General features: G+C 43.5%; 1 protein-coding gene across 3 annotated transcripts in view; it reads left to right on the top strand.

Annotated features, from left to right (window-relative positions):
- LOC146808495 (transient receptor potential cation channel subfamily M member 2-like) overlaps positions 1-20,398 on the top strand; it is a 1,799,999-nt gene that overhangs the window by 1,608,037 nt on the left and 171,564 nt on the right. For all 3 annotated transcript variants that reach the window (XM_085623580.1, XM_085623581.1, XM_085623582.1), the window contains one exon: positions 12,591-12,667. In XM_085623580.1, the coding sequence (XP_085479706.1) occupies positions 12,591-12,667 (77 nt within the window). The remainder of the gene's footprint in view (positions 1-12,590; positions 12,668-20,398) is intronic.

Genomic DNA, 20,398 nt, shown 5'->3' on the forward strand with positions numbered 1-20,398 from the left:
ATGAGCTGATATCTCTCACAAAGAACATGAAATGTTTTTCTGTGATTGACCTGACATCAGCTTATCACCAAGTTGTGTTGCATGATGATAGCAAATGTTTGACTACATTTATGACACCTCAAGGTTGTTACCGTTTCTTACAAATGCCCTTTGGACTAGCATCGGCGGCTGCCGTCTTCCAAAAACTCATGAATAAGTTATTTGTGGGTATGCCTGAGATTCTCTTTTTTCAGGACGATATCCTAATCATGGGTGAGATGAAGAATGTACATGATGAGAGACTTTGTGCTGTGTTTGGTAAACTGCGAGAGAAAGGTTTGATAGCTGAACTATCTAAATGTAAATTTGGTGTTCAATCTTTAGACTACTTGGGGCACGAAATATCTGAAGATGGTATTAAACCTAAAATGAATTTAATGAATGCCATTAAGGATGCCCCTTCTCCTTCAAGTAAGGATGAACTGAGGTATTTTTTAGGGCTTGTGGAATGTTATAGTAAATGTATTCAAAATGTATCAGACAAGACTCACAATCTAAGACAATTGTTGAAGAACAGGTCCTTGTTTGTGTGGTCTGATTGTTTACAAAATGATTTCACAAGTTTGAAGAATGAATTATGTAATGCTAAAGAGTTGGTTGTTTTTAATCCTGAACTACCTTGTATCATTACCACAGACGCAAGCAACAGGGGTCTGGGTGCAGTATTGTCACAGAAGGAAGCTAATGGCAGAGAGAGGACTGTGGCTCATTCTTCCAGGGTGTTTTCTCCTGTGGAAGAGAGTTATTCAGTTATTGAAAGGGAGACCTTGGCAGTAGTTTGGGGTCATGAACATTTCAGAAATATTATCTGGGGTTTCCATGTAGAATTAAGATGTGACCACAAGCCTTAATCAAAGTTTCGTCATCTGAAGGTTTTCTCAAGGCCACACCCAGGATTGCTAGAAAGTCAGTTCAATTGCTTGACTACAGATACACTTTGTGCTATATCCCAGGAGTAAATAATCAGATTGCTGATTGTTTGAGTAGGTTACCTCTACCCTTAGAATCCTTCACAGAAACTGTGGAGGTTATACAAGTTGCTTGGACTGATATCACACATGGGGATCCAGCTTTAGGCTTTGTGGAATGGAATGAGTCAGTAGCCAAAGATGAGGTTTTAACCAAAGTCAGGGCTTGTGTGACCCAAGGATGGCCCGATAAAAAATCCTTGTGTAAGGAATTGAAATAATTCTTGGAAGTTCATGAAGAATGTTACCTGGTTGGTGACAACATTTTACATGGAGGAAAGAGTGTCCCTCCTAAGGACTTAAGAGTGAGTATAATACATATGTGTCATGAGGGACATTTGGGAATTTTTAAGAGCAAAAAACATGTGAGAGAAATGAATTGGTAGTCGGGGGGGATACCAAGGTAAATAGGGTTGTGTGGCGATGCTTGTTGTGTTTGAATTCTGATAAAGCTCAGAAATTAGTCACACCTTCCCTGTCTCCTGTTCCCTGCCCTGATATGGCATGGGAAACCTTAGGTTTCACCATTACTGGTCCTTTTGTCAGAAATTAACGCAATCAATTTATTCTGGTTGCTGTAGATTATTTTTCTTAGTGTCCGGAAATCAAGGTAGTGGAACGTGCTGATTCCCACAGTGTTTTGGAATTCATGTGATCCAGCGCGAGACTGGGAAATGGGGAGCAACATTTACCGATGCCCTTTCTGCGTCACAGACCCGACGTCACACTAGCTCATTCACACACACAATCATTGGTGGGGCCCATAACACCAACACTCATACGTCTCTCTCAGGAGTCTGCACACACAGGAGGGATGAGTAATTCAAGCGCTAGACATGTGGGGAGGAAATATCTTATATAACCTATAGGGAGAGAAAAGTTATTTTACAAAATATACGTTAATATCCTTCGCCTATAGATCCCTAGTCTCAAACATCAAGGCACTCCACCCACCTGGTCAATGGACCATTTTAGTTGGATTGGTTGATGGTGATTTAGAACCAGCTAAAACACAATTTAAGACTCAGAATCCTTATTTCCCTCAAGGAAACCACAATCTCATATTTCTTGTTAATCAATATCTATTTATCTACATTTTCATAATGATTATTATTTGCATTTGTCTCGTCAAAGTTTAGAGTTTTAGATCAATTTAAATAAATCGCAGAACATCATATTTACCTAATTTGGCTATTTGAAGTCCTATAATTCATTGGCTCTGCATAACCAAAATTTGTATTAAATTGTCCAAAAAGCAGGCCAAAGCTCAAAGTCCTCTGCCCAGCACGCTACAGTCCCAATTTAACAAAGGACTAGAAATCGTGCAAGCATATATCATAGCCCGTGGATTTTTGAAAAAAGTTTGCAGTCATCAAGCGGTCGGGCAGCATCTGGATCTTCAGAAAAGGCGTCACAACGAACGTGGAAAAATGATGAATGAAAGAAAGTGAGATCATCATCCGCTGTCCCCTCCCTATTCTACTAGCCTTTTTATAATAAAACAGGTCATAGAAGATACAAATTTAAACTTTAGAGCAGTTGTGATTGGCTGGTTGAGCTCGTACGACCAATATTCCAAGATTTTCAGTACAGTTCAAGGGGTGAGGTCATTGGTTAGCGAAGTATCGGCTTGTTCCGGTTTACTGTAAGGTTGATTGTTCCCGTGTCTTGGCGAGTGTCCCGTTTCGTCTCCTTGACCGGGGACAGTTTGTGTAAAGGTCGCTACGAGGTTTAGGAGATCTCTTGTACATGCGCAGCTCACTTCGCGCCTCATGAGACAGTGGCCACTTCTGCGTGTGGCCATATTGGATTTAGGCCCAGACGCCAACTTAAACAAAACAAAAACAAAAGAATAATTAATTCATGGAAATGGTGATCCTAATGTTAACGCCTTGCTAATCCCTCTAAGTGCTTGTATTTATCTAGCATATAGCGACATTTAAAGCAATCATATTCACCTTATTCGATCCTCCAAAAGGGTGCAACATCACAAAGCAAAATATATCATACAGTATTCTATTATTACATATACTATTGTTAATATGCGTACAGATTTTAGTTATAAGAGTTATTTAGCCATGCAATTAGCAAATGCCATGTGTATTTTAGTATTAATAATGTTGATTATGATACCTGCAACACTCGTTTAATAATATTATAATTAAAAGATTATATAATTAGTATTTTTATGCAAAAATAGAGGAGGTATACAAAATTCTGCACTACCTGCTCCATCACATGGATGAACTATTTCAGAGAGCTGGCCTTCCCAAGAGAATTTTAACTGACAATGGTGTTCAATTTAAGAGTGTTTTAGTTGAGGATTTTCTTAAACACAGTGGGATTCAACACAAGGTCACGTCAATTTATCATCCAGGCGGGAATGGTGAAGTTGAAAGATTTAGCAGAGTTATTAAAGATTCTATACAGCTTTTTTCTTTTTTTTTTTTTTAAACAATCTTTACTCCGCATATAAAAATACCATAAAAGAGACAACATATAAAAAAAAAGAGAATTTTACAGGTACAAGTTTAAAAAAAACAATCCATCAAACAGGGTTCTACATAATACAATTTCAATAAATAGATAAAAATATATATGTTACATATAGGCTATCCCTCAGCAGTCTAATTCATCTTTAAACTCGGTTTGAGCCTATAGACACCAAAGTTAAAAAGTTATCAAATGTAAGACAAGGGAACCCTTATTCAGACAATATAAAAGAATAGCAGGTAGGGGATCGATGGGCTGCCACTGCCCTTTGTAGCCCTTGGTCTAAAAGCAGCCCTTAAAAAAATGTGGTGATACAAAACAGCGTAAAAGTGTCTGGGGTCAATTTTAAAAATAGCAAAGCCACCCACGCTTGTTTAAATTTAATTTTCTTTAAGATACCCTTTAGGAAAAGACTTCTGGGGTGTGTATAAAATGGACATAATAATACGAAGTGAAGGGTGTCCTGTGGAGACCTGTAGTCGCAGTCACAGGGCCCCATCAGCTCTGTTGACAATGTAAACCCTGCCGACTCTGCTAATACATGGTGCAAAAGGTTTAGCCTGAACCTTGTCATTAAAAATCTGTTGTGAGCACTACTTTAACAGGACAGGTATGGTTCGATGCCCTCAGTGCTTTTAACTGTTAAATGTTCTCTCACCAACGGTTTGGCCAGCTCTCTGTGTTCCCAAAGCAACGAAGCACACTTAAAGAACCGATCCTTGACCGGGGCCTTATCCTGCATGCTCATTTTGGAAGGGTTAATGAATAGTTCTGCACATCCCAATTCCTCAAATGACTCCTTCACATATTTTAGCCAGGGGATTTTTAGCCCATGGTCAAGAGAGAGACAGTCTACTATGACCTGCCTGCTTAGGGCCACCTCCTCATTTGCCAAGATCTTTATCCAACATACTAGGGGTTTGACTGCCATCCTATCGGTGATGTGTCAAACACCCAATTCTTCGTGGACAATATGAGCTGCAGTGCTCTGGGGAACCTTTAGCAGATGTCAGAGGTATGTGTTCTCTTCTATTTGCAGTTGGGTAGCCTTAATAAATCCCCATACCTCACTTCTGTATAGCACTTTAGCACAACACATGGAGCTATATAATCTCAGAATCTGTTCTGGAGACCAACGTCCTAGCCTTTGTGCGAAACTCATTATTGATCCAGTGCATTTAGTCATTACTCGACATTTCTCTTCTAATAAATATTTAAAATTTAATCGACCATCAAATGAAATCCCCAGATATGACAAAGTGTGTACCTTTCCTAAACGATGAGATCCAATTTTGTAATCATAGGATTTACCTGTTTTTTCCCCACTTCCATAACATAGTATTTGGTAAGATTGGGGAACAAATCCAGGTTCTCCATAAATGACACAAAGTGATCTATTAAGAGCTGTAGGCCTTTTGGGGTGCGGGCAAGTAGTCCTGCATCGTCTGCGTAAAGCAAAACGGGAATCCCGGGGGTGCCTATCCTGGGGGTGTCTACATGTAGGGTAATTAATACCTGGTCAATACCGTTTATATATAGCGTGAACATAAAGGGAGCTAATATGCAACCCTGCCTGACCCCACTAGAGCATCTAAAGGGTTCTGATGTTTTTCCATCCTGACTGTATCTGACAGCGGCAGTGGTATTCAGATGCAAAAATGTTAAGATGTTAATGAGCCCCGGGTCCACCCGAGCCCGCCCATGATTGCCCATAACTTCCCTCAATTGTCAAAGGCCGCGGTCAGATCCATGAATGCCAGATACATCGTCCCTGGACTGACCACTGTGTATTTGGCTGAGATGAGGTATAGGTTAAGGCACTAATCAGTGGTGGATTTCCCTGGCCTAAAGCCAAATTGGAGACCAGTTATAACATGGTGCTCCTCGGCCCAATCTGTCAGCCGGCTTAAAACCACCCGCCCTAATACCTTTGCTGACACATCAATGAGAGAGATTGGCCGGTAACATTGGGGAGTGTCCTTATTACCTTTTTTAAAAATAGAGACAATTGTAGCTGTGGACCAAGATGCTGGCATTACTGTGTCCACTGCTGCGTTTATCACCCTAGTCAGGATTGGCGCCCAAAGGTCGACATTGCTTATGAAAAGGTCAGGTGGAATCCCGTCTGGGCCTGGGGCCTTATTTCTTGTCAGACCTTCGATTCCTATTTTTGCCTCGCCCAGTGAGAATTGTAATGGGTGTGTACTCTGATCCCTATTCTGATCCCTATTCAGCTCCTGCAACTGATCCCCGCTATGTTGATAATTATAAAGACCTTTAAAGTGATCATGCCATTGCTCAGGCAGGATATTATTACAGAGCGCAGGTTTATTGGAATCATGAAAACAGGGCCTATTTATGACTCTCCAAAAGGCGGTAGAGTCCTTTAGTGCCATTAACTATGTCAGATCTTTCTATGCTTGTCATTGTAATTTTCCTTTTCTTCCCTTGACAGCTAGCTTGTAGTTTTTCCGGCAAAGTGCCATCCGGTCCCTGTTTCTTGGAAGGGTCTTTAAAGCATCTTTCAGCTCTCTCAAGGCTTGTGAGCATTGAGGATCAAACCATCTAGGGTTGTCTGTTTTGGCCTTGTTGGCGTGGGCTCTCAACAAGCTATAAACTATTTGTGCGATGCCCTTGAAAGCCTCCACTAATTCCACCCCTTCCACTTCTAAATCTAAACTTCTAAATCTAAACACTTTAGGATGATCTGCTCGCCTTCTTTTAAAAGGGATCTATAAAAGGCCTCACCATTGACCTGCGTCCATCGCAGCCTTCTGCCCTGGTCCGTAGCCCTGACCCCCCCCTACTGTAAGGAGTTCCTGATGGCAAGATACGTCAACAAGAGACAAAGTGAGAGGGCTGTGATCAATGAATGCGCTATAGCCAATACTAAACCTAGATATGCAGTTTTTAAGTGATGCGGGTAGTGGAACGTGCTGATTCCCACAGTGTTTTGGAATTCATGGATGAACTATTTCATAGAGAGGGCCTTCCCAAGAGAATTATAATTGACAATGGTGTTCAATTCAAGAGTGTTTTCTTAAACACAATGGGATTCAACACAAGGTCACGTCAATTTATCATTCTAGCGGGAATGGTGAAGCTGAAAGATTCAACCGAGTTATTAAAGATTTAATACAGTTAGCAAACCTATGAAACCAAGATTGGGTTGTTGGTGTCAAACAAATGCTGTAGATGTATCACGTGACTCCCACCGTCACTGGGCACAGTCCCTTTACTATTATGAGAGGCAGAGTATCATTTACCAAGGATAATCAGTGCTGGTTGAAACATTCTAAATTATTTGAATGGTCTCCTGAAGAAGTTAAAAACTAAATTTTGTTACATCAAGAGAAGTATAAGCCTTACGCTGATCCCACACGCAAAGCGAAGAAAGGTTCTCTTGTGAAGTGAGAATTAGTGCGTGTGAAGTTACCTTTTAAGGTGAGAAAGGATGAGAGTACATTTTCCAAGCCTCTTGCTGTAGTAGAAGTGCTTACCAATTCAGCCAAGCAGTCTGATGGGAAAGAGCATCATTAAAGATAATGGGGTGACCCTGTGTCCATCAGAACCTGGCTATTTATGCTATAACAAAGAAGTGGTTCTGTTGGGTAGTACAATAATTAAGTTAGCGCATATTATAATACCAAAGCAACCAGAATATTCAAAATGCTGGCCTAGTTTTACAAAGACTTTTTGAAAACAAACAGTAAGAACACACAAAAGATCAAAGATTTGCCAAAGAATGAGTTATTTACTCCTTTTCCGTTTTTACAATAAAGAGAGACAAATGTGGCTGTCAAATTGCATAAACGTATTGCAATAAAACAGAAGTGACCTTCGTGACATAAAGTGAAAAAAGAGTGACAAGTGATATCATTGGTGAAATATGTACAAGACAAACATAAGTGACATGAGTTAACAAAATACAGACATCCTATCGCATGTATACAATTATTTACATGAATCCTAATCCCAATAATATTTCAAATGTTGGGGTCAAGGAGACTATATGGACATGAGTAACATTAACGTTGACGTTTCGATCCTTAAAAAATCGCAATTAGGAAATCAGTATTCCTTATGTATGAAACTCTTTTGAGTTTCATTAGCGATTCCTAGTGGTTAGCAAATAGACTTTCCTCATGCATATTAATGAGGTAGGTTGCAATTTGTGACCCATTAGAAATTGCAGCCATCACAGGCCTGGTGGCCTGCTGGGGTCAGCAGACCACCATGTCTGTGATTGATTTCTAATAAGAAATCCTTTTTTTCTTAACCCTTTGCATGCATCAGACGGCCCCCAGCCGTCCAATGTCAACGGTGGGAGTGTGCGAAGGATGGCCAGGGGCCGTCCGAACCATGCCCAGTCATAAATCACCCGCACCGCAGCGGAATTCGCCCCTTTTGTGGGATCACTGCCTGCTCTTAAAAAATATTTTTTCAACATTCTCAAAGGGTAAGGGGTCCCAAGGGACCCTGTTCTCTTTTGCAAATGGGTTACCACCACTTGTAAACTGGTTGTAAAGTATTACTGTTTTGCAACTGGAGTTAGGTCACTGAAGTGTGGCTCAAACCCTTCTCGAACCCAGACATCACCACTGCAACACCCGATGGCTGCAAGATGATACACCGAGACCACACCAGCAAACACAGCAGGGGCATTGCCAACATCTTCAAGGAAACCATCGGATGCACCATCAGCAATGACAACCCCATCCCCCTTATGAAAAAGCTCAACTTCAGCTACAGGGCGATGCCAAAACCACACTAAGAGGCACCCTCATATATAGACGCTCGGGGCCTCCGACCGGCCTTCCGCAACGCCATCGCCAACCTCATTGTCCCCTTAGCTATTGATTCCTACCACGCGATCCTATTAAGCGACCCCAATTTCCACATCGACGACACCAACTCATCACCGTCCTGGAGAAGCTACACAACATTGGGCTCACCCTACTGGTCACCGAACCCAGGCACACAGTCGGACACACACGCAATGCCACCTTCACCTCCAGCAACAGAATCAAATTCATCCCTCCTTTACTGACCACACCAATGTTCACTTCACAATCTGATGCTCAACATGCCATCACCAAGCATCACAGCTCTGGCCACCACGGCTGGGGCAAAGTACCCAAGACACAGTGGATGCAGGCCCTCAACACAACCAGAAGCCTCATCAGACCTTGACCAGGCCATCCAGAACTTAACGCTTGGATCACCACATGCTCTCACATGCACTGAGTCGTCCCAATGAACCCAGCAGAAATCAACAAAACCTCTAAAGAAGCCAACTAGTACACCCCAGAACTCAGAACCACCAAGCGCAACTGCTATCAACTTGAGAAACGATGGCGCACCACAAGAAACCCCTCCAACAGAGCCGTGAACAAGTCAGCCCTCAACAATTACCATCTGCAAATCAAGAAAGCCAAGAGAGCGACCTTCACAGCCTGCATCAATTCAGCACCATCCACCCATCTCAACAACTTTGCAACACCCTCTTAGGCTACTTCCGCTGCAAGATTGCCATCCTCTACAATAATTTCCAGCCCATCTAACTGCTCTCAGCTGCAACAGCCTCAACCTACCGGTGCACAGTAGCTGAATGATCACGACTTAGCCTCCACACACCACTCAGACCACCATGGCCATCAAGACATCCATCCACTATGGGGCACCCACCGACCTCTACCCCCACTGTATCTTCAACATTGAAGCTAACCCCATCAGCCCAGAACTTATCAGCATCATCAACACCTCTGTCTCTACACCTGCCTTACCGGACAGATGGAATTTTACAGAGGTTAGACCCCTCTTAAAGAAGCCCTCTGCTGACCCCAGCATAGTAAAACCGATGTCACTGCTCCTGTACCCGGCCAAAGTACTCAAGAAGGCCATCAACCAACAGCTCACTTTATTACCTGGGAAAAAACACCTACTTGATGTCCCCCAGTCAGGATTCCGCGTCTACCACAGCACCAAGACGGAGCTGATTGCTGCCACAGATGGCATCAGCAGAATCCTCCTCGACCACAGAGAGACTGTGGTCCTGATCCTTCATTTGACACCCTTCACCTCGAAACCCAAGGACTTCATATGCGGTGTATCCCAAGGATTTTCCCTCAGCCCTACCTTGTTCCGTACCTACATGACCCCCCTTGCAGATATCATCAGATCCCATGGCCTCAACATAATTTTCTATGCAGATGACACCCAACTTATCCTCTCACTCACTGAACACCCCTTCAATACCAAAACCAACTTCTGCAATGCCATGAGCAACATAACCAACTGGACGAGAGAACTGTCTTAAGCTCAACTCTGAAAAGACTGAAGGACTGATCTTCTGGAAGAGCACCTCTGTCTGGGACCACAGCTGGTGGCCAGCAGGACTCGGACCAACACCCACACCAACCAACCACGCTCACAACCTAGACATCATCCATGATAGCGAACTGACCATTTTTCTTTTTTTTACAGAGTTTTATATAGTACGAACTTGACCCGAATCCAATATCAGGGTGCTTTACATAGCAACAGTTGCATTACATGAGGACACATTCATTTTTTTTTTTATGTTAGGCACTGGGGAGATTAAGTGATTTGCCCAGAATCACAGGATGTTCAGCATCATTGCCGAGACACAAACCCAGTTCCCCAGATTCGAGGTTGACCGCCCTAACCATTAGGCCAACTCCTCTCCCCATAAAACGACAAGTCAAAGCAGTTGCCTCCTCCTTCTTCCGCACCCTTTGCTCTCTCGGCAGAATTTTCAGATGGATCCCAGTCAACACCAGAAAGACCATCACTCAGCCCCTCATCACCAGCCACCTCGACTATGGCAATGCTCTCGTTGATGGCACCTCCACCCAGCTCCTCAGAAAACTCCAGAACATACATAATGCCGCAGCCAGACTCATCCTATACCTCCCCAAATGGACCCACATCACCCCCTAACCTCATCCAGAAGAGATGCCAGTTCAAGATCCTCATGCACTCCTACAAAGCTCTTCACGATCAAGGACCATCCTACTCAGCTATCATCTGAATTTCCACGTACCCTCAAGACATCTTCGCTCCTCCTTACAGGCCCATGCTCACACCCCTGCATACGTCGGAGCCCTGGGGGACAGCGCTCCTTCTTCTGCACCACTGCCGAGAAGTGGAACGAGCTTCCCCGCCATCACCAAACTGCACCCTCCCTGGCATAATTCAGAAAGAAATTCAAGATCTGGCTTTTCAACAGAGACATGGTACACACAGCGCCCGGATACCCCTAGGGGTAAGAATGCTGCACTTTACAAATGCTGATTGATTGATGATGTTTGGGTACAGGTTAGACACCACTTAGAGTAGGTACTGGAATGTGAAAATGGGTAGAGGAGGTAATGGTGAAGTGTCTGAGCATCATTCCTTTCTTGTGACCTCATCATTAACAATGCATACATTTTCACACATGAGGCACAAATATTTCATTTTTGCAACTTCAAATATGTGAGCTCATGTTGTGCGCCGTACAAAAGGATTTCATTTTTTATTTATTAGTCTACAATGTTGCTCCATTATTGATCACAATATAACCCATACATGGCCTGCACAACATAGAACAAATAATTTGCCTCTTCGGGCCAGATGTACGAAGCTTAGTGTTTGTGATTACTAAATAGTGAAATTTTGCAATTTGCTATCTCGCAAACACTAATGTACAAAAGTGTGTTTTACACTTTCTGCGCTTCCCAGTGAGTCGCAAATAGACCTACCTCATGAATATTAATAGGGTAGGTCTCAGTTTGTTACCCATTGGGAATGCTGGAGTCAGCAGACTACCATGTATGTGATTGTTTCTAAATAAATCAATCCTTTTTTTCTAAATGCAGCCTTTTTTCCTTAAAGGAAAATAGAATGCGTTTAAATAGAAAAATGAAAGATTTTCAGTTTCATTTTTTAAGAGTAAACAGTGGTTTGTGGGATCACTGTCTGGTCTTAAAAATGCTCAAATAGGAAGGGGTTGCACAGGAATGGCTTACTACCAACTTTGAGTTGGTGGTAAAATGCGAACGCATTTCGGTAGCAAAACATTTGTACATACCAATGTGATTCAATATTACGACGGGATGCCCTAAACACACCCCTTCCAAATACCAATTTTCAATCATACTTTGGGCTCTGCAAATTTGAAAATGCCTTTTTGTATTAACAAACAAACCAATTCTGCGAATCAGGCCGTTTGCGAACGCAACAGAGCTTCGCACGTCTGGCCTCAAGTTCACTAATGGCATCATTGTTTCAAGGTCAGTCTGAATGTTTCTAGTGAGCTCATGCTTTAAAACTCATAATGAAAGACACTGGGTGCAGTATTCAAACCTTATGTACTAATGTCAAACGCTTCAACAAGTCAAAATATATAATTTCTAAGACGACATGGTGTGGTTGCACGATTTGCATTGTATTGAATAGTAATTGGATTTGTATAGCGCTTATGACTGTGACCCAAATACAGCGCTAAAGAAATAGGCAGATACGTGCCGCCGCAGCACTCCATTACTCTGTCTTGGATTGCCAATCTCATCCTGTCAGCATTCCTAGGTACAACAGTGGCTAAGATTCTTGTCTGCTCCTGCTTCCTAGTGGCAGGCAGCTGGACCAGTTTGTGTGTCAAGAGACAAAATAAAAATATATCTTTGCTGGGAAGGAGAGATGTAGTCTACGGTCTCCTTGTCCTATAATCAATGGACACAAATGACAGGCAACCCATAGACAACGTTTCTTCTTGTTATTAAAGACCCTCACCCACTAGTGGCATCCTTCATCATCGGGTTTCCCCCTGGTCCCTAAATCTCAGGATAAGCTCAACCATATTCGTGGGAGCACTTCTTTTATCCTACCAGGGTCTTAGCATAAAGTAAGAATACCTGGAGGACACACAGGTATCACTTTCATCAGTCTTTGTTTCTTTTTTCTGGTTGTGTAAGTCTTGATGTGTGTGCAAAGTCAGAGTTTACATTAATACAGAAGGTTCGCATGTGTGTGCTTGGGTGTGCGTGTGTGGGGTCATCGTCTAAACGCGATTTCTCTTCTCCGCAGGTGGACTTCCCTCTCTATGACCCTCCTTTACATATGGCAGAGAAAGAGGGCAGAGAAACACACAACCCCTGGATACAGTAAGTGTGATACAAAGGAGACACCATTGTCAATCATGTTCAATTCACCTCCTTCACATGTTGTGTTTCATTGCTTTATAGTTAATTAATCCCTTCCTCTTTTCAGTCTGTCCTTTCCCACATTAACATAGTCCTTCCTCCTCCTACTTCTCTTCTTTCCTCGCTTTGTTCCTCCTCTCCTGCAATGCTAACTCGTTTCTTCTTGAATTTCGATCTTCCTTCCCTCCACTCTTCCAGGAGCTAACACTGGGCTCTTCCTGGGACCTTGGAGGCTTACCAGGAGACCCCCTCTCACGTGTCTTCTGTAGGGTGACATTCTACTGACAGGTCTGGTCCCTGCCAGATGAGGGCTCCCTGACAGATGATTGTTCCTTGTATTCTGATCACGCCCAAGGAGGCAATGGGCACGTATGAAAAATGCTTATAACACAAAACAATTCAAAATTACAAGCATTGGCAAAGTCAATGGGTCTGTCCTGCATTTAGTTTCCTGGGGAAATTAATTAAACATTCTGCTGCAGTGAAAAAACACATAACAAAAAAACTGCTTTCTGTATGGCGGTGGAAGACTACAGCAACACAGTAACAACAGGTGAAAGAGAATAGGCCTCTGGACAGGGAACCCAAGCCCACTCTATGTATATGATGGTAATTTGTCAGCAGGGTTCCTCCAGTCTAGAGGAGGACAGCACTGCAGATCTCATCATAAATCCTGCTGGGGACCAGAGGGTCACTTATACACCTATGGGACCCTCCTCTACACCCAGGAGGTGAAGCAAAGAAGTCCACCTGTTACCGGGTATAGAAAACAATGGTCCTAGACTAATTGCCTTAGGAAGGTACTCATTAAGTCAAAATCTATGAAGATGATACACATAGAACTTAAGTTACATCATAAGTGTACCCCAGTAGTTTTTCAATTCAATTAAATATATCCTCAAAAAGACACACAAGCACCATAAATAGCTTCAATAGTGACTGTTTAATCTCACAGTTATTGAATTGAGAAACTACTGGGGTACACCGGGGTACACTTATGATGTAACTTGAGTTCTATGTGTATCATGTTCATAGATTTTGCCTTAATGAATACCTTCCTAAGGCAATTAGTCTAGGACCATTGTTTTCTATACCGAGCATTACCCAGGTCCTTGGACTAGTATGGGTCACCCCATTATTTTGTAAAGGTCCACCTGTTACACCGGGAGCAGAAGAGAAATGCCAGCTCCACCCCTTTTGATGTCTTCGATGTTTAACCCCTTCAGAGGCTCATAACAACAAGCCACTGTAGCCATTTTATATTCTCTGACTCTGCATCAATTTACTGACACATTTAGAAATATTCAAGATATGCAGCATTGCTTTTCATTTACAAGTGCAGTTCCTGGTTCTTTACACCCTGTCTATAGTAACAGTGTGAATGTGTCAGCGCCATGTTCAGTTACATGATATTAATTAACATATTGAGTCCACTTCACAAAGGTAAATTTACGAACATACATTTTCGCACATATGTACTTAACCAGCGCCTTGGTGTAAATCTCTGCCTAAATGCAGTTCACTAACTCCAGGTGGAGAGTTAGGCCTACTATTAGGAGTATGTGTTTACCACCTAAATGGGGGGGTCGGGGTGGGAGCTCGTAAATCTCAGAATACGACCATAAATTTACTAGTAGTAACAGTACGGATGCACCTTAGGGGTAAATCCACCAAAGGTGGCTCTTCAAAGCATAAGTGGTGATTTCAGGCTGCACTATGTAGTACTATGAATTGAAAAGAATATATACATATTATACACAAACTTTACTACTGCGACTATATAGGGGCTCTGCTCTTTTCCCCTTGCGCAACATTAGTTGTAGAGCCAGACACCAAATATAGCGAGAGAGAGAGAGTGAGTGTGTGTTTTTTTTCTGAGAGACACACCCCAAGCCTCATTCCAATATTGTCACTGTGTGATGTCCAAAAAAAGGATCCTTGTTGAGTTAATTTCTCATTTCTTTGGGGGAGGAATGTTTGGGCAGTGGGTGACTCGGGCCATCTCCAGTCTTCCGAACCCGTTTGTTTGGTTAGTCCTAGTGAGGTCACTGGGTCTATATTGGTGCACCCTGCTCAGGGTAGGGCCAGTTGGTTATAGGTAATAAATCATTTAGGGGCATATTTATCACAAGGTAGTGCTGCACTCCACCTCGCTGCACTGCGCTGCATGACAGGGAAAGAGCAGGATTGTGTCATATTTACCATAATACAACACAATCCTGTCTTTTCTCAGCACTGGTGCACAGTGTGCCCGCCTAGTGCCAACGCAGGCATCATTGCGTTGTAAGGAGGAACACCTTTCTGCACAAAAACAATCCCTTGAGGCATTTTCCTCTTTCTGTGTATGCTGTAGAATGCTGCACACATAGTTGCAGGAAACAATGAGGAGAAATAAAGATATTTCTCCTCGCTACGCCTCCTTATATCATCCCTGGGGAGGCCTAGCATTATGATGCATCACCAAGTCTATCAGTAATAGTAAATCTGGGGATGCATCAAAATCCATGGGTGAATGCGTTGGAACACCCACTGCAATGCCCATGGAACGCCTCCCTAGGGCAGAGTAATGCAACGCAGTGATTTGCGCTACGTTGCGTTACTCTGGATGTATCAAGCCAATCAGGGCCAGGCAAGGTGGCCTTGTGTGGCTTGATAAATCATAAATAAGGGTTGTGTTGCTTTTGAACCCTGTTGTGTGGTGCAAAAGTGACACAACTCTATGATAAATATTCACCCTAATGTCATCAGCCAACGGTGCCTTTCTTTTAATAATGTGTGGGAGGCTGTGCTAGGGTTTCAACACAAAAGCCCCTCTCGCCGTGGTGTTAATGAGAGAGATCCGTAAAACAGTGGTTTAAAACTAGCCAGCCCTGTACCAGTTTTAGGGAGAGCGAGATCCAGAGGTTCAGAACGTCTTCACTCCCCTGACACTAGAAGGAGACACAAAACAGCACTTTATATCTCGCCAAGCGCAATCCCCTACAACAGCGGTTCTTAATCAGTGGTCTGCGGGCCCCCATACTCAGAACATTAAATGATATTAACAGAATTATAAAGTACATATAAATAAAGCAGCAAAATATAACATTGTGAACATGAAGGAGTTTGAAATTAAAGTTGGTGTCCTCGGGTGGATTTTGGGAGCAGTGCAAGTACAGCAAACGGAATATACTATGGAAAATAGTATGGACTAAGGGTGGCCTCAATTGAGTAGTGAGCAGCTTCAACCTTCACAATAAAATTAAAATTTCAATGTATTATTCTTGTGAATTAAATAACATATTTCATCATCTGTGCATTTGTTTGATGAATACTTCTTTTTGAATGTGTGCATAGTTTATTGAGGTTCAAGGTGTTGAAAGGCCCGGCCCTCCGATTCCAATAATGACTCAGTGAGGGTCCCCAGATTCCAGTAATGATTAAGTGGGAGTCCATAGAAAGCAAAAAGCTGAAGACATGTTGCCCTACAAGATGGCAAGTGCCATGCCATGCCAGCGTTAAAACAAAGTTGCCTACGATACTCTCCGCATCAGTCACCTCATCCTCCCCTATGGTGTGATAAGCCTACCTAGAACCAGGTGCTGTCCTGCCACATCAACTACCACTCGCTTAGCTGAGAACACAAGCCTCGCCCGAAGTATTGATCAAACTGATGCCAACTCTTCTTAGGAGTTTCCAATTATAAGTAAGTTCTGCAGTAAAGCTACTAGAATCTTGTCTGTGGCTTTGCTGTTAGCCTAGTTCTTACTTAAACTTTTGACTTGTGTGGACCCCCATTGAATCATTATTGGAATCCGGGGACCCCCACTGAGTCATTAGTGGAAGCTGGGGACCCATATTGAGAAATTATTGGAAGCTAGGAAACGCCGGACTAAGCACTTTATATGATTAGAGCTTCAAAATCAATGTACAAAAACACAAAAGAAGTGTTCCTATATCAAAATGTATTTGTTAATTCACAATAAAATGTAGAAAAAGTTTTCACATTTTCAATTCTTCTTCTCTCTGTATATGCTGTATTCATTTTAATACTATTCAATTTTGTAACACAATTGTAGTCCCGCGTGGTAGACCTTGCGGACCCCAAGGGTCCTACGACCACAGGTCAAGAAACACTGGCTTAGAATATTCCAAATGTTAAAAGTCCCTGAGCTGGGCAGGATGCATTAGAAGAAGCCTCGCTTGGCCTCTTTCTGGTCCTGAGGCGTAGTTTGTGTTCACTTGTCTTACAACACTCCATCCTGGCACTTGGTATGTCTCTCAGTGTCTCGGTTTTTGCAGGTATGTGGACTCTACATACCACCCCTTCCCTCTCCTGCTCTCAGCAGTGCTTTGAAGCAGTCTGGACACCAAGCCCGCAGTGTATGTTGTCTAAATACGCAGATCCTGTATAGGTTGTATAGGAACTACACAACACTTTTTCGGACATGATACAACACTTTTAGATTAAAAAGATTTAGATGTGCTAGCGATGTATTTTAACTGTTATTATCGGCTATGTATTATGTAACATGAACGCTAATTAATATAGAAATGATTCTATTATCACAAAACCAAAATTCTAATATGTTGAATGTGGATACCCACTGCCAGGAAATCAAAGAAACTAAGTGGTATATTCTCAAGAACATGCGATAATCATCGCCAAAATAGATTAACGCAATATTGCATATCACCGTCCATCGCGGGAAAATTACACTGTGTTAACGTAGTATTCAAAACACGGCGGTAACATGTGATAGTTTCTCAATAACGCTTCAAATTTACGCAATAAAATTACCAGGACGGCAATAAAAAACTAAAGCCGAACACGAAAAAAGTTGCAATGGGCCCAACCGCGATACAAAATCCAGCGATAAGCTGCGCCAGGCCTGCAAGTCCCACAAGTCAGACGGGTAAAATCACTATAAAAGCAGCACCATAAAGCACAAATAAAACACTAACAACTGTGAAGCACCATGGAGGTTGCCGGAGCAAGTACAGAGGACAACCAGAACCCCACAAGCCCCAAGGGGGACTAGCCTGGGACCATCATTGGGGAGAAAGTGGCAGGAGTTGGGGGACCGGACACTGCACAACATGACCTGAGCCAACAGCAACAGGGTGAGTAACGACCAGGGACTGTGGGAGATGGCCACAATGGCACACATACACAATTAAGTATAGCACATCTGCAGACTAACTATGTCCAAGAGTCACAACTCTGATCAATAGCCCAATTTACCCAAGTCTGCAACATCTCAGCACTGTATAAGCACAGAAGTTAAAGGCACACCGCCTGAAAGGAATAAGGGCCAGCCAAATCAGAGCTGAAGGGGCAACTCACCCCCAATGCAGCACACACACATAAGAATCGAGCACCTCAACATTGACAACAATGTCCTACAAACTGCAACACTTTCACACTACTGAACAGAGGACACAACTGCTGCCGCATGTGTGCAGAAAATGGACATTCGCATTTGGCATTGCAGGAAACTGTGAGATGATAATGTACAAACACAACCTTACATCCCTGATGGTGTAGAGATGTCAACTGTCCCGTATCAAATAGGCATCTCCTCACAAACAGTCACAATGTACATTGTCATGCAGGCCGTTAGTAAACTTGTACAAGGCGTGAACATACATGTGAACACAATGTCAATCTGCATCTCCCCTTCACATTGCAGAGGGAGAATCAACACCTCCTGCAGAGCAGACCCAACAACTCAGCACTGATGATGAAGAGGACCTCCCCAACATCCACACCGACGCCCTCCAACATCTCATGGACAGCTTCAGCACCCCACCTCCTGGAGCAGGGCAGCCCAGCTGCAACGAGGAGACCCCAACCCCTGTACAGACCACACAGCAGGAAGCACCCACCACCACGGATGTCTCCCAGGACCCCCACAACTAACACATGGCTTTCCAATGCCGTGTGTTAGGGTGCCAGGAGAAGATGGATGATCAGCTGCGGGTGGAGTTTGACTTCATGGCAGCCAAACTAGATGCCATTCGTGGTTGTCTAAGTCCCATTATGGACCCCTTACAGTTCCTAAAGGACACCCACTGTCCGCTCCATGCTCTCGAAAAATCCATGGCTGACATCGCTGGAGTCATGACTCTGAGCTAAGATCAACTGTCTAGTCAGAGTGGCTCCAGCGATGTCAGCTGGAAGTTGGGACACATAAGGAGAATGATGGAGAGCTTGGAGCGGATGGAGGCGGAAAGAATGGCTGACACGGCTGCAGATGGAGCTGGTATCCTCCATGCCCTGCAGATCCACGTCCTGGCATTGCCACCACTAGACCTGGCACAGATGAATGCTGCTGCTAATACTCCATCCACATCTCCAGCCCCTGAAGTGTCACTGCCACACAGTGATGCAGACAAAACACCACCACCCACACGTGAGGCACATCACACATCAGAGGACGTTGATGTGGATCATTCTGCATTTGTGGTAAAAAAGAAGCAGTAGCATTCATCTTTGCCATATGGCCGGTTTCAGCTTGGTACTGCCCTCTGCATCATGCCCTGGAATAACACCTCCCACTGTCCCCGATACACTCAGCGACACTCACCTCGGACCTCGACATGGACTGCCATATTTTGGGTAACCAATGAAACATCAATCACACAGCGGACTTAAGTCTTCCACTTCCGATGAACCTGTCAATCCCTAAAGGACTCTGGCTGGTCCTCCACAGGAGGTGTGGTGCCGCGGCCAGGGCGACTGACTCCGGAATCTAGGGATCACGGTTCGATCCCCAGTGCCGGCGTCAGATTAGCCCAGAACCATGTGACTCTGGGCAATAGCTTGCTTAATCTTTCTGAGGGCCCCCAGTGCCTAGAGACCCTTACGGGTGATTGTTCGCGCTTTACAAATGTGGATTATTAATGTAAAGCGGTGTTTGCATGGCCCTGTGCTGCTCCAGCTTCATCACTCAACTGAATGTGAATAAAACATTCTGTTAGAAATGGGGGTGTCTAGTTGGCAATGGCTGGCCACTGTCCAAGTAGGGACCCTTCTTCCTAAGTCAGAGTAAGCGGGCTACACCCTTTGATAACCCCTGCTCAACCCTGTGGTAACGTAGCACGAGCAGCTAGGCTTATCTCAGAGGCAGTGTGTGAAGCATTTATGACCATACACAGTAACACAGTGAGGAACACTACAAAGGGACACCACACAACTAGTTATAAAAAAAATATTTAAAATCTTTATATATAGACCTATTACAAGACCAATAACAGTAAAAAGCCACAATACTATAAAAATAGAGTTACTCTTGAAATGCTGCAAAAATAGTTCAAAGTGTGCAAAGAGGAGTTCAGTTTAAAGCAGTGGTCTCTGCGACCCTTTTACTTACAAAGTGCCTGAACTCTGTAGCAAAACAACCAAACTGTCGCAAAGGAGCTGTAGCGATGATTTTCCTCACGCGAGACCAGCGATGCGTTGAATCCTTGCCGCAAGGGAGGGTGATGCGCTGATCTGTGTGCAGGACAAAGCGACAAACTTCTCCACGCTAAGCCGGCGATGCGTTGAAATCCTTCCCGCAAGGGAGGATGATGCGCCGAGCCTGTTGCGTGTTCGACCCTGACCTGATTTTTGGTACGCGATTCAGCTGCGGTTGGCTCGCAAACGGGCGTTAGCGATGATTTTCAGCACTCGCTTCTCTGTAGTAGAAGTAGAGGTCCTGGATCTCA

The sequence above is a fragment of the Triturus cristatus genome, chromosome 8 (assembly GCF_964204655.1).
Source record: "Triturus cristatus chromosome 8, aTriCri1.1, whole genome shotgun sequence".
In the NCBI taxonomy this organism is placed as follows: domain Eukaryota; kingdom Metazoa; phylum Chordata; class Amphibia; order Caudata; family Salamandridae; genus Triturus; species Triturus cristatus.